At 36.5% G+C, this 19,065-nt stretch overlaps 1 protein-coding gene across 1 annotated transcript in view; it reads left to right on the forward strand.

Moving 5' to 3' along the window:
• The first annotated feature begins 19 nt into the window (after window positions 1-19).
• LOC307027822 (uncharacterized protein) overlaps window positions 20-19,065 on the forward strand; it is a 28,388-nt gene continuing 9,342 nt past the window's right edge. Inside the window, exons 1-63 of the mRNA XM_079696169.1 lie at window positions 20-89; window positions 183-224; window positions 463-546; window positions 629-712; window positions 3,069-3,131; window positions 3,530-3,586; window positions 3,940-4,017; window positions 4,289-4,363; window positions 4,439-4,501; window positions 4,767-4,859; window positions 4,966-5,040; window positions 5,159-5,221; window positions 5,490-5,552; window positions 5,941-5,958; window positions 6,051-6,113; window positions 6,245-6,304; window positions 6,391-6,453; window positions 6,550-6,612; window positions 6,738-6,791; window positions 6,867-6,929; window positions 7,223-7,285; window positions 7,406-7,468; window positions 7,557-7,619; window positions 7,812-7,874; window positions 8,489-8,542; window positions 8,624-8,686; window positions 8,917-8,979; window positions 9,092-9,145; window positions 9,227-9,289; window positions 9,385-9,447; window positions 9,573-9,626; window positions 9,702-9,764; window positions 10,058-10,120; window positions 10,241-10,303; window positions 10,387-10,449; window positions 10,646-10,708; window positions 11,323-11,376; window positions 11,457-11,519; window positions 11,748-11,810; window positions 11,923-11,976; window positions 12,058-12,120; window positions 12,216-12,278; window positions 12,404-12,457; window positions 12,533-12,595; window positions 12,891-12,953; window positions 13,066-13,128; window positions 13,212-13,274; window positions 13,472-13,534; window positions 13,661-13,714; window positions 13,794-13,856; window positions 14,091-14,153; window positions 14,266-14,319; window positions 14,574-14,636; window positions 14,727-14,789; window positions 14,864-14,926; window positions 16,843-16,905; window positions 16,993-17,046; window positions 17,440-17,502; window positions 17,606-17,668; window positions 17,761-17,814; window positions 17,899-17,961; window positions 18,848-18,910; window positions 18,998-19,060. Of these exons, the coding sequence (XP_079552295.1) occupies window positions 191-224; window positions 463-546; window positions 629-712; window positions 3,069-3,131; window positions 3,530-3,586; window positions 3,940-4,017; window positions 4,289-4,363; window positions 4,439-4,501; window positions 4,767-4,859; window positions 4,966-5,040; window positions 5,159-5,221; window positions 5,490-5,552; window positions 5,941-5,958; window positions 6,051-6,113; window positions 6,245-6,304; window positions 6,391-6,453; window positions 6,550-6,612; window positions 6,738-6,791; window positions 6,867-6,929; window positions 7,223-7,285; window positions 7,406-7,468; window positions 7,557-7,619; window positions 7,812-7,874; window positions 8,489-8,542; window positions 8,624-8,686; window positions 8,917-8,979; window positions 9,092-9,145; window positions 9,227-9,289; window positions 9,385-9,447; window positions 9,573-9,626; window positions 9,702-9,764; window positions 10,058-10,120; window positions 10,241-10,303; window positions 10,387-10,449; window positions 10,646-10,708; window positions 11,323-11,376; window positions 11,457-11,519; window positions 11,748-11,810; window positions 11,923-11,976; window positions 12,058-12,120; window positions 12,216-12,278; window positions 12,404-12,457; window positions 12,533-12,595; window positions 12,891-12,953; window positions 13,066-13,128; window positions 13,212-13,274; window positions 13,472-13,534; window positions 13,661-13,714; window positions 13,794-13,856; window positions 14,091-14,153; window positions 14,266-14,319; window positions 14,574-14,636; window positions 14,727-14,789; window positions 14,864-14,926; window positions 16,843-16,905; window positions 16,993-17,046; window positions 17,440-17,502; window positions 17,606-17,668; window positions 17,761-17,814; window positions 17,899-17,961; window positions 18,848-18,910; window positions 18,998-19,060 (3,835 nt within the window). The 5' untranslated portion in view covers window positions 20-89; window positions 183-190. The remainder of the gene's footprint in view (window positions 90-182; window positions 225-462; window positions 547-628; window positions 713-3,068; window positions 3,132-3,529; window positions 3,587-3,939; window positions 4,018-4,288; window positions 4,364-4,438; window positions 4,502-4,766; window positions 4,860-4,965; window positions 5,041-5,158; window positions 5,222-5,489; window positions 5,553-5,940; window positions 5,959-6,050; window positions 6,114-6,244; window positions 6,305-6,390; window positions 6,454-6,549; window positions 6,613-6,737; window positions 6,792-6,866; window positions 6,930-7,222; window positions 7,286-7,405; window positions 7,469-7,556; window positions 7,620-7,811; window positions 7,875-8,488; window positions 8,543-8,623; window positions 8,687-8,916; window positions 8,980-9,091; window positions 9,146-9,226; window positions 9,290-9,384; window positions 9,448-9,572; window positions 9,627-9,701; window positions 9,765-10,057; window positions 10,121-10,240; window positions 10,304-10,386; window positions 10,450-10,645; window positions 10,709-11,322; window positions 11,377-11,456; window positions 11,520-11,747; window positions 11,811-11,922; window positions 11,977-12,057; window positions 12,121-12,215; window positions 12,279-12,403; window positions 12,458-12,532; window positions 12,596-12,890; window positions 12,954-13,065; window positions 13,129-13,211; window positions 13,275-13,471; window positions 13,535-13,660; window positions 13,715-13,793; window positions 13,857-14,090; window positions 14,154-14,265; window positions 14,320-14,573; window positions 14,637-14,726; window positions 14,790-14,863; window positions 14,927-16,842; window positions 16,906-16,992; window positions 17,047-17,439; window positions 17,503-17,605; window positions 17,669-17,760; window positions 17,815-17,898; window positions 17,962-18,847; window positions 18,911-18,997; window positions 19,061-19,065) is intronic.

The following is a 19,065-nucleotide window of genomic DNA, read 5'->3' on the forward strand; positions in this document are numbered from 1 at the left end:
TGTTGGTCTTGTAGTTCAAGCCGTCAATGTTTCATCGCTTGAGTTCAGACTGAACACGAGTGAGGACGACGTGAAGAAGAAACATTTAGGTGAGAAACTGATTTCACATTTTCAACATTCTCATCCTTAAAAGACTCTGAAATGTTTCTGACATTCAGTTCCTCTCTTCTCTTACTGTTTAGATCTGAAGATGAAGGTGGAGGAGCTGGAGGAGCAGAACAAAGGTAGGTAAAGGGTTCATGTTATAAAGAAACCTGTCTTAATAAAATGACCTTGAGACTCTAGATTAGCAATTATACATTTGTTATTGTAGTGAAGGCTTTGGAGGAACCTTAAATGTTGTTGATTTTTCTAAAATGTAATTGTTGGATAAGATGTTGTCACTTTTCTATTTGCTCACAGCATGCTAAGTTTCAGAAGGTCAAATGTTTACCATGTTCATCTCCTGTTTGGATCTTTTAGTTCGAGCCATCAAGGTTTCATCGCTTGAGTTCAGACTGGACACGAGCGAGAGCTTGGTGGACGACCTGAAGAAGAAAAATTCAGGTGAAACAATTCGTGTTTCGACCAATTATTTTATATATAAATAAATATTTAAAGCAGATCTAACTTTCCGTTGTCTCCACAGCTCTGGCAGGGGAGCTGCCGTTCCTGCAGACGAGACTGAGGGCGAGTGAGAGCACCGTGGAGCAGCTGAGGAGGAGGAACACAGGTCATCATCATCATCATATTTAATGTTATTGTTATCAGACTTTGGGACCTGATTTCTGACAACCAATAGAGTGGTGCAGTGATGATGTATTTTTGGAAATAAGATTTTTTTCAAACAAGAAAATAAACTACAGCACGGTCACATGACTTCACGTGACCACCGCTAAGCTAAAGGTGGCTAATGTTGGGCTATAAAGGAACTACAGCACGGTCACATGACTTCACGTCACCACAGCTAAACTAAAGGTGGCTAATGTTGGGCTATAAAGGAACTACAGCACGGTCACATGACTTCACGTCACCACCGCTAAGCTAAAGGAGGCTAATGTTGGGCTATAAAGGAACTACAGCACGGTCACATGACTTCACGTCACCACAGCTAAGCTAAAGGTGGCTAATGTTGGGCTATAAAGGAACTACAGCACGGTCACATAATAATAATAATAATAATAATAACTTGAATTGATATAGCGCCTTTCATAACCTCAAGGTCGCTTTACAAAGAAACATATAAGGACAAGACATAAAACATAAAAAACATAAAACAGGGGGCAGAAATGGAAGTGTAAGTGGGGGGGGGAGGGAGTTATTGTTGGAAGGCGAAGTTGAACAGATGAGTTTTAAGGGTTGATTTGAAGATGTTGAGAGAAGGGGCGTTGCGGATTTCTGCAGGGAGGGAGTTCCAAAGGGGGGGGGGGGGGCAGTGACACTGAAGGCACAGTCCCCGAAGGTGCGGAGGCGTGAATGGGGAATGGAGAGCAGGCCAGAGTCTGAGGACCGGAGGGTGCGGGACGGGATGTAAGGGTGGAGGAGATCTGTGAGGCACTGAGGGGAGAAGGCATGGAGGGATTTGTAGGTGAGGAGGAGGAGTTTGTAGGTGATGCGGGACTTGACCGGGAGCCAGTGGAGGTTGAAGAGAGTGGGGGTGATGTGCTGCCAGGGCTTGGTGCGTGTGAGAACCCTGGCAGCTGAGTTCTGGATGTACTGGAGCCTCCAGGGTTTTGCTGGGAACCCCGGACAGGAGTCCGTTACAATAGTCCAGGCGTGAGGTAATGAAACAATGTATCAGCTTCTCTGCAACAGAGTCGGAGGAGTCTTGAAATATTTCTGAGGTGGAAGAAGGCTGATTTTGAAACGGATTTGATGTGGTTTTGAAATGAGAGGGTTGAATCCAAGACAACTCCAAGGTTGCGGAACTGAGGGGATGGGGAGATGATGGAACCGTCGATGTTGAGGAGCAGATCTCCAACCTTCCCGAGCAGTGCCTTGGGGGCCACAACCATGAGTTCAGTTTTATCACTTTTTAGTTTGAGTAGGTTGGTGGTCATCCATATTTTAATTTAGTGTATGCCGTTGATTAGTGACTGAGGGTTTTGCGCTGATGTACAGTTGGGTTTCGTTGGCATAGGAGTGGAAACAGAGACCATGGCTGCGGATGATATCACCAATTGGAAGGATGTATATTGTTAAAAGAAGGGGACCGAGCACCGAGCCTTGGGGGACTCCATGGTTGACAGAAGCATAGGGGGAGCTGCAGCCAGCGTGTATGACAAACTGTGTCCGGTCCGAGAGGTATGAGTGGAAGAAGGAGAGGGCGGAGTCAGTGAGGCCAAGGAGTTCAGACAGGCGGGTGAGGAGGATATTATGGGAGATGGTGTCAAAGGCTGCAGAGAGGTCAAGGAGAATTAGTGTAGTGATGGAGCCTGAGTCAGCTGCGATGAGGGGGTTATTGGTGATTTTGATCAGGGCAGTCTCGGTGCTGTGGTGGGTCCGGTAGGCAGATTGAAAGGGTTCATAGAGCTCATGGTTGGACATGTGATGGTGGAGTTGGTCGGCGACTGCTCTTTCCAAGATTTTACTTAGGAAGGGAAGGTTGGAGATTGGCCAGTAGTTATTGAGGTCAGTTGACTGACACATGACTTCACGTCACCACCGGTAAGCTAAAGGTGGCTAATGTTCAGCGTGATGACGTTTAGTCGAGGGAAATGTTAAAATGCCAATTTATTCCGAATGTTTTGACTCATTCCTGCACCACTCTACAGAGAGAAGGTGTATGAATGATGCTCAGCAGCGCCCCATGTAGCCTGTAGTGGTAATTAAAGGTTAAAGTTGAAACGTCTTTAAATCAGTATTAAAGATGGAGGAAAACGTTTGCATATCACCCTGGCACAAAATAGATTATGGATCATGAATACAAATACAATTCAAATATATAAAATGAGAGCTTCTGTCCATTGCAGTAATTATAGATTATGTTAATCCGACAAAGATTTAAAGCTTTTTAAATTCACACTCTCAAAACAAAATCTCACATCAAGGATATTTCTGGAGTAACCTTTAGTTTGTGGTGTTTTCAGAGATCGCAGTCAGACTGTGTAAGACTGAGAGTGTGATAAAGGAGCTGATCAGACAGACTTCAGGTCAGATTCATCTCTCTTTTCCTCGCTGTAGAAACTCTTTATTTTAACCTAATTTATGATCATGTATTAACTATATTGTAACTACAAGGCTTTTGTAACCAGATCTCGTGTTAAAACAAACCCTGTAATTATATCTGCTAACAGCTACTTAATTATCTGTTAAACCATGAATTATTAGAGGCTATTCTCTTTGATGTGTAATTGTAGGAAATGTAGTCCTGATTGTGGCGTTCATAATCTCACTTTAAAGGAGTGCTATGGATTTAACTGCTGAACTAACCTAATCACAAAAATGTCCCAAAAGTAAAATACTTTCACATGTCATATGGAGCAAATAAACACTGAAAAGAGTTTAAAGTTATAATGTTAAACAAACTTTTATCATTTTTATTTCCAAGCAGTCACATCTTGCAACGGATCAGCTGAGATGGAGGAGCTGAAAACGAAAACACGAGGTGAGATAATTTGAGCCATTAATACAAAATAATCAATAATCGTCAATGTTGCTTTCAGTATAAGTACATTGGGGTTGGAAGGGTTGATTCAAATATGTACGGCAATACAATCACTAATCATCTGTTAGAAAATGCATTCAGTAACGTAATCAAAATATTATAACTAAAGTTGTGTATCTCTCTGTTGATTTTACCTCAATACCAAATATACAGATCAAGACAAAAACAAAAAATATTTCAATAAAATAACTTTTGTTTAAACTTAATACACAATTATGTAAGACAAAATAAGACTTAAAGCAAATAATTTTGAAATAAAAATTCGTTTTTGTGATTTTCGTGTGTTGTTGCAGCTCTGCAGGGCCGACTGAACTCACTGGAGAAAAAACTGAATTCATCTGCAGAGAGAAGCGAGATCAGCTTCATACGAGGTCTTTATCACCAAACATCCCACCATTTATGAAATGTTTAATAATGTATACCTACACCAAATATTTATCAATTAATCTTTCATCTGATCTAATTTACTCACCTACTAAATTATTTATATATTCACACAATCAATAGTTTGTTTATTTATTCTGAACCATTCTTAGTATTGAGAATCACCGAATCAAGAGGAAAGTCTGTGTTACCGTCAGACCACTTGTCTCTGAGTTACTTTAGTGTTACATTTTGATTGTGATTGTTAATTTATTTCAGATCAAGTGTCAGAGATCAGCAGCAGACTAAACTCCAGCCGCCTTCACCTGGATGAACTGAAGAGAAACTCTGCAGGTGGGTCACATACAATATTTAATGTACCCTATCAGTCAACAAATGCCATTAATATTCTTTTGAATATTGTTTCAGATCATACCAGTGGACTGCAGTCTGTAGAGAGACACCTGGAGGAACTCAAGACACAAAACACAGGTGAGAAACACTACGGCACAGAACATGTGTAAGTCTTTTCAGCAAAATGTTTCTTTTGGCACTGGAAAGTACATAAGAATTGTCAGCAAGATGTACTTTAAGTGCAGGATTTTACTTGTAAATGGAGTATTTTTACCCAAACAAGAATACTTGCAATACATTCTCGTATGCCATTTGATAAAAGGTGAATCAGACTCTTTCAAAAAGAGATGCAGCAGGTTTTGATAGGTGATGCCACTTCCTGTGTTTCCTCTCTTATTTTCAGTTCAGGCTGATACCGTTAAACAGCTGCAGTTCAGACTGAACTCTGCTGAGAGTCAAGTAAAGCAGCAGCAGCAGCAGCAGACTGACAGGACAAGTAACAGATAATTTACGAAATTATGAATGAATTACACAAAAAAGTTCACAGCTAAACCCAAACATAGTTTTACTGCAGTTCAGTTTAGTTCATGCTTATGTTTCAGATCAAACCTTGGAAGTGATGAATCTGCAGAGAAAACTCAATATGACTGAGAGTCAGCTGGACAAAATGAACGCAGGTACATCATCCATCTGTTCGTTAATTAGTTTGTCAATTTATTACTTCAGAAGTAATGAGTTGAGTTGTGGTTTTTTGGTAGTAAGGTATTACAGAACTTGCTGACTCACTTCTTTCAGAGTTGGAGGTGAGACTGGGTGTCAGTGAGAAACAACTGGAAGATCTGAAGACAGAAAACACAGGTAAAAACCTTTATATTTCGAGGTAATTATTATGTTATGCTTTGTTTACTTGTGTAACTACGACTTTTCCATAGAACTTAATGAGTAGTGTTGTTTTTGTCCAATCTAATATGTGTTTTTAGTTAAATCTGTTCAGCTTTCCATGATGGAGTCCAAACTGAAAGACTGCAACAACACTACAGTTACACATATATCTACTCTATTATGTTCATCAACACATGTGGTCATTATTTATTAATTAATCTGAAATGTATTGTTTTCTCTTTAGCGTTAGAGGTCAGACTGAGTGCCGGTGAGAAACAGCTGGAAGATCTGAAGACGGAAAACACAGGTAGCACTCGAAATGTTTCAGCTAACGAAAGTGACTCAAACTGGAAGTACTTTATTTTAGCTCAAACTGTGCATGTAGTGCTACCTCAAACCGAAACCCCAGAGGATCTAGTAAGGTTCCCTGAGGAACTCCTTAATCATCCTTTTTGATTTTTTTGGTATGAAATATGTGCTTCAACTATTTTTAACAAACAACAAATGAATAAACACACATTTAAAATTCTTAAAGTACACCTTAGTGCTGCAGCAGTGGCGTGTTACATATGTATCTACAATATTTCCAAACAATTGCAATAAAACAAATACGAAATTATGTATTTTTTTTCTGATTTATTTTGTGTTTTTATTCCGTTCTATTCAACTTTCCTTGATGGTGTCCAAACTAACAGGCAGCAATGACACTACAGGTAACATATACTGTATATATTTACTTTAATATTTTCATCAATGGAAGTTTGTGTTTGTTATAATTAAATCAGATATTTATGATGTGTTTTAGAGTTGGAGGTAAGACTGAGTAAGAGTGAGAAACAGCTTGAAGATCTGAAAGCAGAAAAAACAGGTACAAATCTTAATATATTAATGAACATATTATTTTATGCTTTGGTTATGTGTTGTGTTGTGTAACTAGGGCATTTCCATTGAACTTAACGAGTATTGTTGTTTTTGTCCAATTTATTTTTGTGTTTTTAGTTCAGTCTGTTCAACTTTCCTTGATGGGCTCGAGACTAGTTGACAACAACAACACTACAGGTAGACATATATTTACTTTATAATGTGCATTAACAACAGTTCTAATTAGTTATTAATTAATCTGATATTTTCTGTTTTTTCTTTAGCGTTAGAGGTCAGACTGAGTGCCAGTGAGAAACAGTTGGAAGATCTGAAGACAGAAAACACAGGTAAAAACCTTTAAATAAACATCTTCAGATAGAAACAATATTATTGTAAAAATGTTTGAAGATGATATTTGTTTGTTCTGATGTTGTGTATTTTAGTTCAATCTGTTCAACTTTCCTTGATGGAGTCCAGATTGACAGAAACTCAAAACAATACTACAGGTAGAGTTAGATTTATAACAACAATTGTATTTACAATTATGTTTCTGATCTGGATTCGACTGAAGATTATAAAACGAGACTCAGTTAATAAACATATAATTGAATAACATCTGATTGTTGATCAGCTCTGGAGGTCAGACTGGGATCCACTGAGACACAACTGGAGCAGCAAACTGCGGGTAAAATAATTAATATTACCTTTAAATAATCATATATTAAAGCATTAAATTAAACATGAACCTTTTTCTGTTCAGCTCTGGAGTTCAGACTGAGTGTCAGTGAGAAAGAGCTGGAAGATCTGAAGACAGAGAACACAGGTAAAAACCTTTCAATATACTGTATCTTCAGGCTGAAAGTGTAGAGGATCCAAAATGGTTCCCTGAGGAACTCCTTTAGAAACTAGAATGAACCCTGATTGTCCTTTTGGAAATCTCAAATATATAAAGGTTCTTTGCAAAACTTGCTAACCCTCTGAACTGACATATTTACCTCTCTTAGTCAGCTATTAAATAGTATTCCATTATTACCAATTAACATTACATTATTAATCATAATACATAGTAGTGGAACATTAAAAAAAAAAAGAATTGTTGTGATTTTCTGTTTCTAGTTAAATCCGTTCAACTTTCCGTGATGGAGTCGAGACAGACGGAAACTCAAAACACCGCTACAGGTACAGTTATATTTATATTGACATATGTAATTACACTTATCTATATGATCTTGTCTTTACTGAAGAGTATGCATCCAAACATTTAAATATATGAATAAATAACATATGATTGTTAATCAGCTCTAAATGTAAGAGTGAGAGCCACTGAGACACAACTGGGGATGCTGGAGGATCACAATGAAGGTAACATACCGGTAGTTAAGTCTTCAATATTACTATTGATTAATAATAATTAAACTATTCAATTAATCATGAATGGTTTTTTGTTCAGTTATAGATTTCAGATTTGATGCCAATGAGAAAGAGATGGATGATCTGAAGACAGAAAACACAGGTATAAATCTTTAAGTATATCATCAGACTGAAATTGTCGAGGATCCAACTCTGTTCCCTGAGGAACGCCTTATAGGCATGAATGAACCCTGACCTTTTTTAAATAGTGTTTAATTATTCAACTAATTATGATACTGATTATTGTAATATGTTAACAAGATCATATTAGTTTGTTCTGATTTTGTGTTTTCAGTTCAATCTGTTCAACTTTCCCTGATGGAGTCCAGAATGACTGAGAGTCTAAAAAACACTACAGGTAGACTTATATCTATATTAAAATGTTCATATACAGTACATTTGTGGGGGAAACTTCTGAAGCAATTGGAGTCAGGACTCAGAGAGACACGAGGAGAGCTGGAGCTTTGATGGCAAACACTGACGGTTTATTTGGAGCATCGGCCGGAGACATGTCACGGGCCACGAGTTGACCGCACGGTTGAGATGCCACAATCATTTCTGAAGACCCCTCCTGTAGCTCGAGGTTTTAGCTGGTTCAGAGTGTAATAATTAACATTCTTCAATAGATAGACTAAACAGCTGAGGACACTGAATCACATTTGTTGTCGCTTATGGCTCGAGGTCATCTACACCCCGAGAAGGATGTGTTCCAGGTCTCCCACAACAATAACTATCTCTGACAGAGAGTTGCCCGGTCACAAACTGGTAACATCAACAATATGCTAGGGCAGCCCCTCCTTAAGGGAGATAACGGCTGCTCAAGGTTGGTCAGCTGCGTCAGAGGGCGAAGGAGGACATGCAGGGCAAATTATTCCCCAACAACATTTATCATTCTAATCTAGACTTTACTGAACACAATTCTAATTCAGACTCAGTAAATATATAAATGAATAACATCTGATTGTTGATCAGCTTTGGAGGTCAGACTGGGATCCACTGAGACACAACTGGAGCAGCAAACTGCAGGTAAAATAATAAACTCTATGATATTAAATAATTCACCATCAAATGACACCGTTAAAATAACATGAATTGTTTGGCGTTCAGCTTTGCAGGTCAGACTCGGTGTCAGTGAGAAACAACTGGAGGATCTGAAGACAGAAAACACAGGTAAAAACGTATAATATATATATCTTCAGACTGAAACTGTAGAGGACCCAACACCGTTCCCTGAGGAACTCCTTAATCAGCAAGAATGAAATGTTATGGTTTTGTAAAAATACATTAGGGTTCTTCACAGTATTTGCTGAACCTCTGAACATATGTATAAACCTCTTGTATTGAGTAATACAAATTAAAACATATAATTAGATAGATATTTGTTTGTTTTGTGTTTTCAGGTCAATCCGTTCAACTTTCCTTGATGGAGTCGAGACTAACAGAAGGTGAAAAAGACACTACAGGTAGAGTTAGATTTATATCACCATTTGTATTAACACTTATCTTGACTTTACTGAAGAGTTTACCTCCAGACTCATTAAATAAATACACTAATAACATCTGAATATTAATCAGCTCTGGATGTCAGGATGAGATCCACTGAGACACAACTGGAGCAGAAAACTGCGGGTAATATCATTAACTCTTCAATAAACTTTAAATAACCATTACTTACAACATTAAATTAAACATAAATGGTTTGCTGTTCAGCTCTGGAAGTCAGACTGGGTGCCAGTGAGAAACAGTTGGAAGATCTGAAGACAGAAAACACGGGTAAAAACATCTAAATAAACATCTTCAGAGTGAAACTATATAATTGTAAAATTTTTGAAGATGATATTTGTTTGTTCTGATGTTGTATTTTTCAGTTCACTCTGTTCAACTTTCCTTGATGGAGTCCAGACTGACAGAAACTCAAAACAATACTACAGGTAGAGTTAGATTTACAATAACATTTTTATTTACTCTTATATTTCTGATCTGAATTTGACTGAAGATTATAAAACAAGACTCAGTTAATAAATATATAAATGAATAACATCTGATTGTTGATCAGCTCTGGAGGTCAGACTGGGATCCACTGAGACACAACTGGAGCAGCAAACTGCGGGTAAAATAATTAATATTACCTTTAAATAATCATATATTAAAGCATTAAATTAAACATGAATTTTTTTCTGTTCAGCTCTGGAGTTCAGACTGAGTGTCAGTGAGAAAGAGCTGGAAGATCTGAAGACAGAGAACACAGGTAAAAACCTTTCAATATACTGTATCTTCAGGCTGAAACTGCAGAGGATCCAAAATGGTTCCCTGAGGAACTCCTTTAGAAACTAGAATGAACCCTGATTGTCCTTTTGGAAATCTCAAATATATAAGGGTTCTTTGCAAAACTTGCTAACCCTCTGAACTGACATATTTACCTCTCTTAGTCAGCTATTAAATAGTATTCCATTATTACCAATGAACATTACATTAGTAATCATAATACATAGTAGTGGAACATTAAAAAAAAAAAGAATTGTTGTGATTTTCTGTTTCTAGTTAAATCCGTTAAACTTTCCGTGATGGAGTCGAGACAGACGGAAACTCAAAACACCGCTACAGGTACAGTTATATTTATATTGACATATGTAATTACACTTATCTATATGATCTTGTCTTTACTGAAGAGTATACATCCAAACATTTAAATATATGAATAAATAACATATGATTTTTAATCAGCTCTAAATGTAAGAGTGAGAGCCACTGAGACACAACTGGGGATGCTGGAGAATCACAATGAAGGTAACATAGTTAAGTCTTCAATATTACTATTGATTAATAATTAATTAAACTATTCAATTAAACATGAATGGTTTTTTGTTCAGTTATAGATTTCAGATTTGGTGCCAATGAGAAAGAGATGGATGCTCTGAAGACAGAAAACACAGGTATAAATCTTTAAGTATATCATCAGACTGAAACTGTAGAGGATCCAACTCTGTTCCCTGAGGAACGCCTTATAGGCATGAATGAACCCTGACGGTCCTTTTTTAAATAGTGTTTAATTATTCAACTAATTATGATACTGATTATTGTAATATGTTAACAAGATCATATTAGTTTGTTCTGATTTTGTGTTTTCAGTTCAATCTGTTCAACTTTCCCTGATGGAGTCCAGAATGACAGAGAGTCTAAAAAATACTACAGGTAGAGTTAAATCTATATTAAAATGTTCATATACAGTACATTTGTGGGGGAAACTTCTGAAGCAATTGGAGTCAGGACACAGAGAGACACGAGGAGAGCTGGAGCTTTGATGGCAAACACTGACGGTTTATTTGGAGCATCGGCCGGAGACATGTCACGGGCCACGAGTTGACCGCACGGTTGAGATGCCACAATCATTTCTGAAGACCCCTCCTGTAGCTTGAGGTTTTAGCTGGTTCAGAGTTTAATAATTAACATTCTTCAATAGATAGACTAAACAGCTGAGGACACTGAATCAAATTTGTTGTCACTTATGGCTCGAGGTCATCTACACCCCGAGAAGGATGTGTTCCAGGTGTCCCACAACAATAACTATCTCTGACAGAGAGTTGCCCGGTCACAAACTGGCAACATCAACAATATGCTAGGGCAGCCCCTCCTTAAGGGAGATAATGGCTGCTCAAGGTTGGTCAGCTGCGTCAGAGGGCGAAGGAGGACATGCAGGGCAAATTATTCCCCAACAACATTTATCATTCTAATCTAGACTTTACTGAACACAATTCTAATTCAGACTCAGTAAATATATAAATGAATAACATGTGATTGTTAATCAGCTTTGGAGGTCAGACTGGGATCCACTGAGACACAACTGGAGCAGCAAACTGCAGGTAAATAATAAACTCTATGATATTAAATAATTCACCATCAAATGACACCGTTAAAATAACATGAATTGTTTGGCGTTCAGCTTTGCAGGTCAGACTCGGTGTCAGTGAGAAACAACTGGAGGATCTGAAGACAGAAAACACAGGTAAAAACGTTTAATATATATCTTCAGACTGAAACTGTAGAGGACCCAACACCGTTCCCTGAGGAACTCCTTAATCAGCAAGAATGAAATGTTATGGTTTTGTAAAAATACATTAGGGTTCTTCACAGTATTTGCTGAACCTCTGAACATATGTATAAACCTCTTGTATTGAGTAATACAAATTAAAAGATATAATCAGATAGATATTTGTTTATTTTGTGTTTTCAGGTCAATCCGTTCAACTTTCCTTGATGGAGTCGAGACTAACAGAAGGTGAAAAAGACACTACAGGTAGAGTTAGATTTATATCACCATTTGTATTAACACTTATCTTGACTTTACTGAAGAGTTTACCTCCAGACTCATTAAATGAATACACTAATAACATCTGAATATTAATCAGCTCTGGATGTCAGGATGAGATCCACTGAGACACAACTGGAGCAGAAAACTGCGGGTAATATCATTAACTCTTCAATAAACTTTAAATAACCATTACTTACAACATTAAATTAAACATAAATGGTTTGCTGTTCAGCTCTGGAAGTCAGACTGGGTGCCAGTGAGAAACAGTTGGAAGATCTGAACACAGAAAACACGGGTAAAAACATCTAAATAAACATCTTCAGAGTGAAACTATATCATTGTAAAATGTTTGAAGATGATATTTGTTTGTTCTGATGTTGTGTTTTTCAGTTCACTCTGTTCAACTTTCCTTGATGGAGTCCAGACTGACAGAAACTCAAAACAATACTACAGGTAGAGTTAGATTTACAATAACATTTTTATTTACTCTTATATTTCTGATCTGAATTTGACTGAAGATTATAAAACAAGACTCAGTTAATAAATATATAAATGAATAACATCTAATTGTTGATCAGCTCTGGAGGTCAGACTGGGATCCACTGAGACACAACTGGAGCAGCAAACTGCGGGTAAAATAATTAATATTACCTTTAAATAATCATATATTAAAGCATTCAATTAAACATGATTTTTTTTCTGTTCAGCTCTGGAGTTCAGACTGAGTGTCAGTGAGAAACAGCTGGAAGATCTGAAGACAGAGAACACAGGTAAAAACCTTTCAATATATCTTCAGGCTGAAACTGTAGAGGATCCAAAATGGTTCCCTGAGGAACTCCTTTAGAAACTAGAATGAACCCTGATTGTCCTTTTGGAAATCTCAAATATATAAGGGTTCTTTGCAAAACTTGCTAACCCTCTGAACTGACATCTTTACCTCTCTTAGTCAGCTATTAAATAATATTCCATTATTACCAATTAACATTACATTATTAATCATAATACATAGTAGTGGAACATTAAAAAAAATATATATATTTGTTTGTTGTGATTTTCTGTTTCTAGTTAAATCCGTTCAACTTTCCTTGATGGAGTCGAGACTGACGAAATCTCAAAACAATGCTACAGGTAAAGTTATATTTATATTCACAATTGTATTTACACTTATCTATATGATCTTGTCTTTACTGAAGAGTATACATTTAAATATATGAATAAATAACATATGATTGTTAATCAGCTCTAAATGTCAGAGTGAGAGCCACTGAGACACAACTGGAGATGCTGGAGAATCACAATGAAGGTAACATAGTTAGGCCTTCAATATTAATATTGATTAATAATTAATTATACTATTAAATTAAACATGAATGATTTGTTGTTCAGTTATAGATGTCAGATGTGGTGCCAATGAGAAAGAGATGGATGATCTGAAGACAGAAAACACAGGTATAAATCTATAAGTATATCATCAGACTGAAACTGTAGAGGATCCAACTCTGTTCTCTGAGTAACGCCTTATAGGCTTGAATGAACCCTGACGGTCCTTTTTTCAGATATTGTTTGATTATTCAACTTATTACGATACTGATTATTGTAATAATATAACAAGATTATATTTGTTGGCCTTGATGTTGTGTTTTTAGTTCAATCTGTTCAACTCTCCTTGATGCAGTCCAAAATGACAGAGAGTCTAAAAAACACTACAGGTAGAGTTAAATCTATATTTAAATGTTCATATACAGTAAATATATCATTCTAATCTAGACTTTACTGAACAGTTTAAATCCAGACTCAGTAAATATATAAATGAATAACATCTGATTGTTAATCAGCTTTGGAGGTCAGACTGGGATCCACTGAGACACATTTGGAGCAGCAAACTGCAGGTAAAATAATAAACTATGATATTAAATAATCCACCATCAAATGACACCGTTAAAATAACATGAATTGTTTGGAGTTCAGCTTTGCAAGTCAGACTCGGTGTCAGTGAGAAACAACTGGAGGATCTGAAGACAGAAAACACAGGTAAAAACGTTTAATATATATCTTCAGACTGAAACTGTAGAAGACCCAAAACCGTTCCCTGAGGAACTCCTTAATCTGCAAGAATGAAATGTTATGATTTTGTAAAAACATATTGGGGTTCTTCACAGTATTTGCTGAACCTCTGAACATATGTATAAACCTCTTGTATTGAGTAATACAAATTACAACATATAATTAGATTGATATTTGTTTATTTTGATTTTTTGTTTTCAGGTCAATCCGTTCAACTTTCTTTGATGGAGTCGAGACTAACAGAGGGTGAAAAAGACACAACAGGTAGAGTTAGATGTACATAACCGTTTGTATTAACACTTATCTTGACTTTACTGAAGAGTTTACCTCCAGACTCAGTAAATAAATAAATGAATAACATCTGATTGTTTATCAGCTCTGGATGTCAGGATGACATCCACTGAGAAACAACTGGAGCAGCAAACTGCAGGTAATATCATTAACCGCTCAATAAAAACGTTAACTAATCACTAATCAAACCATTAAATTAAACTTGAATGGTTTGCTGTTCAGTTCTGGAGGTTAGACTGGGTGTCACTGAGAAACAGCTGGATGATCTGAACACAGAAAACTCTTAGGATCCACCCAACTTATACGATGGATCAACTCTGATCGTTCTTGTTAAATACAGATTATTGAAAGAATTTAACAACATTTGTTGTTGGTTTGATTTTGTGTTTTCAGTTCAGTCTGTTCAACTTTCCCTGATGGAGTCGAGACTGACAGAAAGTCAAACCAACACTACAGGTAGAATTGTAGTTCTATTAACTTTATCATTTACACTTTAAATCCAGACTCAGTAAAAATATAATTGAATAACATTCAATTGTTTATCAGCTCTGAAAGTCAGACTTACAATTACTGAGACACAACTGGAACAGCTGGAGAAACACAGTGAAGGTAAGCTCTTCAAAACACTTTAACAATACAAATATAAAACCTTTAAATTAAACATGAATGGTTTTCATGTTCAGCTCGTGAGGTCAGACTGGATGTCAGTGAGAAACATCTGGAGGATCTAATGATAGAAAACACAGGTAACATGTAATTTATTTTATCTCAGCTCATGTAATTTATTCACAATTTTTTTTCTCAACTGATGTAATTTTTCTCAAACTGAAACTTAGATGGATCAAGAAAGTTTCCCTAAGAAACTCTTTTATCATCCTGATGTTTTTAAAGAGTCCCCTCCTGTTGATGTTCAGGTGTATATCAGTATCTAGTGTCTCTTCTTTAAAGAGTCCTCTCCTGCTGATGTTCAGGTGTATATCAGTATCTAGTGTCTCTTCTTTAAAGAGTCCTCTCCTGCTGATGTTCAGGTGTATATCAGTATGTAGTGTCTCTACTTTAAAGAGTCCTCTCCTGCTGATGTTCAGGTGTATATCAGTATGTAGTGTCTCTACTTTAAAGAGTCCTCTCCTGCTGATGTTCAGGTGTATATCAGTATGTAGTATCTCTACTTTAAAGAGTCCTCTCCTGCTGATGTTCAGGTGTATATCAGTATGTAGTGTCTCTACTTTAAAGAGTCCTCTCCTGCTGATGTTCAGGTGTATATCAGTATGTAGTGTCTCTACTTTAAAGAGTCCTCTCCTGCTGATGTTCAGGTGTATATCAGTATGTAGTGTCTCTACTTTAAAAAGTCCTCTCCTGCTGATGTTCAGGTGTATATCAGTATGTAGAGTCTCCACTTTAAAGAGTCCTCTCCTGCTGATGTTCAGGTGTATATCAGTATGTAGTGTCTCTACTTTAAAGAGTCCTCTCCTGCTGATGTTCAGGTGTATATCAGTATGTAGTGTCTCTACTTTAAAGAGTCCTCTCCTGCTGATGTTCAGGTGTATATCAGTATGTAGTGTCTCTACTTTAAAGAGTCCTCTCCTGCTGATGTTCAGGTGTATATCAGTATGTAGTGTCTCTACTTTAAAGAGTCCTCTCCTGCTGATGTTCAGGTGTATATCAGTATGTAGTGTCTCTACTTTAAAGAGTCCTCTCCTGCTGATGTTCAGGTGTATATCAGTATGTAGTGTCTCTACTTTAAAGAGTCCTCTCCTGCTGATGTTCAGGTGTATATCAGTATGTAGTGTCTCTACTTTAAAGAGTCCTCTCCTGCTGATGTTCAGGTGTATATCAGTATGTAGTGTCTCTACTTTAAAGAGTCCTCTCCTGCTGATGTTCATGTGTATATCAGTATGTAGTGTCTCTACTTTAAAGAGTCCTCTCCTGCTGATGTTCAGGTGTATATCAGTATGTAGTGTCTCTACTTTAAAGAGTACTCTCCTGCTGATGTTCAGGTGTATATCAGTATGTAGTGTCTCTACTTTAAAGAGTCCTCTCCTGCTGATGTTCAGGTGTATATCAGTATGTAGTGTCTCTACTTTAAAGAGTCCTCTCCTGCTGATGTTCAGGTGTATATCAGTATGTAGTGTCTCTACTTTAAAGAGTCCTCTCCTGCTGATGTTCAGGTGGGTATCAGTATGTAGTGTCTCTACTTTAAAGAGTCCTCTCCTGCTGATGTTCAGGTGTATATCAGTATGTAGTGTCTCTACTTTAAAGAGTCCTCTCCTGCTGATGTTCAGGTGTATATCAGTATGTAGTGTCTCTACTTTAAAGAGTCCTCTCCTGCTGATGTTCAGGTGTATATCAGTATGTATTGTCTCTACTTTAAAGAGTCCTCTCCTGCTGATGTTCAGGTGTATATCAGTATGTAGTGTCTCTACTTTAAAGAGTCCTCTCCTGCTGATTTTAAGGAACCTTTATGACTTTTTAAATGACAGGAGTTATATGCTTTAGATATTTATAATACTGATGGTTAAAAGTTGTTATAATAAAATACATTTGTTTGTCCTTCTGGTTTGTGTTCCTTGGTGTTATTAAGTGTAATTCCTCAAAGGGCTTCTGTGTAAAAACAAGAAGAAGTAACTTTTTGTTTGTTTCTGATTTTACTTTGTGTTTTTAGTTCAGTCTTTTCGATTTTCCTTGATGGAGTCCAGGCTGACCGACATCAACAACAACACTACAGGTTGAGTTTGATTTACTTCAATATTTCCATCAAGGATTCGGTCATAAATGATATAAACTAATCAGATATTTGCTGTTTTTTCGTCAGAGTTGGAGGTCAAACTGGGTGCCGGTGTGAAACAACTGGAAGGTCTGAGGACAGGTAACATACTGAAGTTGTATATGAATGTATAATTATATTTGAGTATATGTTAATGGGAGGGAACTAATTGATGTCACCATAAAAATTGTTGATGTTGTGTCTATTCATATATTTTCTTATTGCAGGTTTTCTGATATGTTATGTTAAAATATACAAACGAGGCGATATTTACGTTTTTGTATATTTAGGAGAAATCTTCAGTCGCAAATAGACAATGTGTATTAAAATATATCCTATAATGTGTATGTCAATTGTGTTTCTTTTTACATAAAAGTGCATGAACAAAGGATGTTTTTAGTATATGCGATATGTCCATCAGACATTGGTATTTTCATTAAAACAAGGGTTATTTTTGATATCAATGATTAGGATATTTTCTGTGCTTCTCTTTAGAGCTGGAGGTCAGACTGAGTGCCAATGAGGAACAGCTGGAAGATTTCAAAACACAAAACACAGGTAAAACTGAAGGTTTTAAACTATCTCTAGATGTATTTCAATGTATTATTACTATATGTGTAAAACATGTTGACATTTTTTTGTTCTGATATTGTGTTTTTAGTTCAGTCGGTTCAACTTTCCTTGATAAATTCCAGTCTGACAGAAAGTCACAACAACACTACAGGTAGAGTAATATTGACTTGCTTATTTTAATTAATACTTATCAGCTAATCATGCACGAATGTAATTTATAAATATAAATATATCGTTTTGCAGCTTTGGAGGTCAAACTGAGATCCACTGAAACACAGCTGGAGCAGCAAACTGCAGGTAACATCATCAACTCTTTAATATAACCTTTTTGAGTAATTATTTATTAATCATTGAATAAACATGAATTATTTTACTCTTCAGCTCTGGAGGTCAGACTGGATGTCAGTGAGAAACAGCTGGAAGATCTGAAAACAGAAAACACAGGTAACACTCTAACTTTGTTTACATTGAAATTGTAGAGCAGCAGTTCCCAACCTGTGGGCCGCTGCCCCCTAGTGGTCCGCGAAGGCATTGCAAGTGGGCCGCCAAATAATTTTAATTTGTAATCTTTTAATTTAATTTTTTCTAAAAGCCACCCCTTGATTTTCTGTGGCAATAATGTTTTCCAAAATAAATTGTATTTTGAATCTACTCTTCAAACACCTTAAATTAAGATTACTCCTTGATTGACTTTTATAAATATGTATTTTAGCCAGAAGAATAGTTGTATTTATTAACTGTGTGTGGTCTTCATCTAAAAGCCAAAATAAAATATGAAAGGGTGTAAATGTAAATTCATTATTTGCCCCTTAATAATTTGAAAAACATTATGATTTGTGTGGAAACATTTTCATTATTAAGATTTTTTTTAATTTGAACCTTTTTTCCTTTCTCTTTCTTGATCCTCCTTAGCAACGGTCATTACAGTCCTTAGCAACGGTCATTACAGTCCTTGACAGCGGTCTGTTCTACTGGATTTACAACATGTCGCATGTTTTGAATTGACCAATCAGAACTTTATTTAGCCTCCATATTATTTATGGTTGAATGTGGGCCGCAAAACATTTTTTGATTCTTAAGTGAGCCCTGAGTTGAAAAAGGTTGGGAACCGCTGCTGTAGAGGATCAACTAAGGTTTCCTGAGGAACTCCTTTATTTGACTTTTTAACTGACTGAATTATGCTGTATGCATCAGCTTTTTATATGTACAAATCATTTAACCCACTTCTTTATGTTTTGAGGGGTAAAAATGTTTGTGTTTCTGTTGTGGGCTCTTACATTTGTACGCCATAACACATTTTTTGTTTCTGATTCGTTTTGTGTTTTTTCAGTTCAGTCTGTTCAACGTTCCTTAATTGGTTCCAGATTGGCAGACATCTACACCAACACTACAGGTAGAGCTATAATAAAATGACAAAATGAATTAACACACATTATAATTAGTTATTAATGAATCAGATATTTACTATTGTTGTCTTCAGAGTTGGGGCTCAGACTGGGTGTCAGTGAGAAACAGCTGGAAGATCGAAAGATAGAAAACACAGGTAAC

Source organism: Notothenia rossii, assembly GCF_949606895.1.
Source record: "Notothenia rossii genome assembly, contig: scaffold_61, whole genome shotgun sequence".
Lineage (NCBI taxonomy): Eukaryota > Metazoa > Chordata > Actinopteri > Perciformes > Nototheniidae > Notothenia > Notothenia rossii.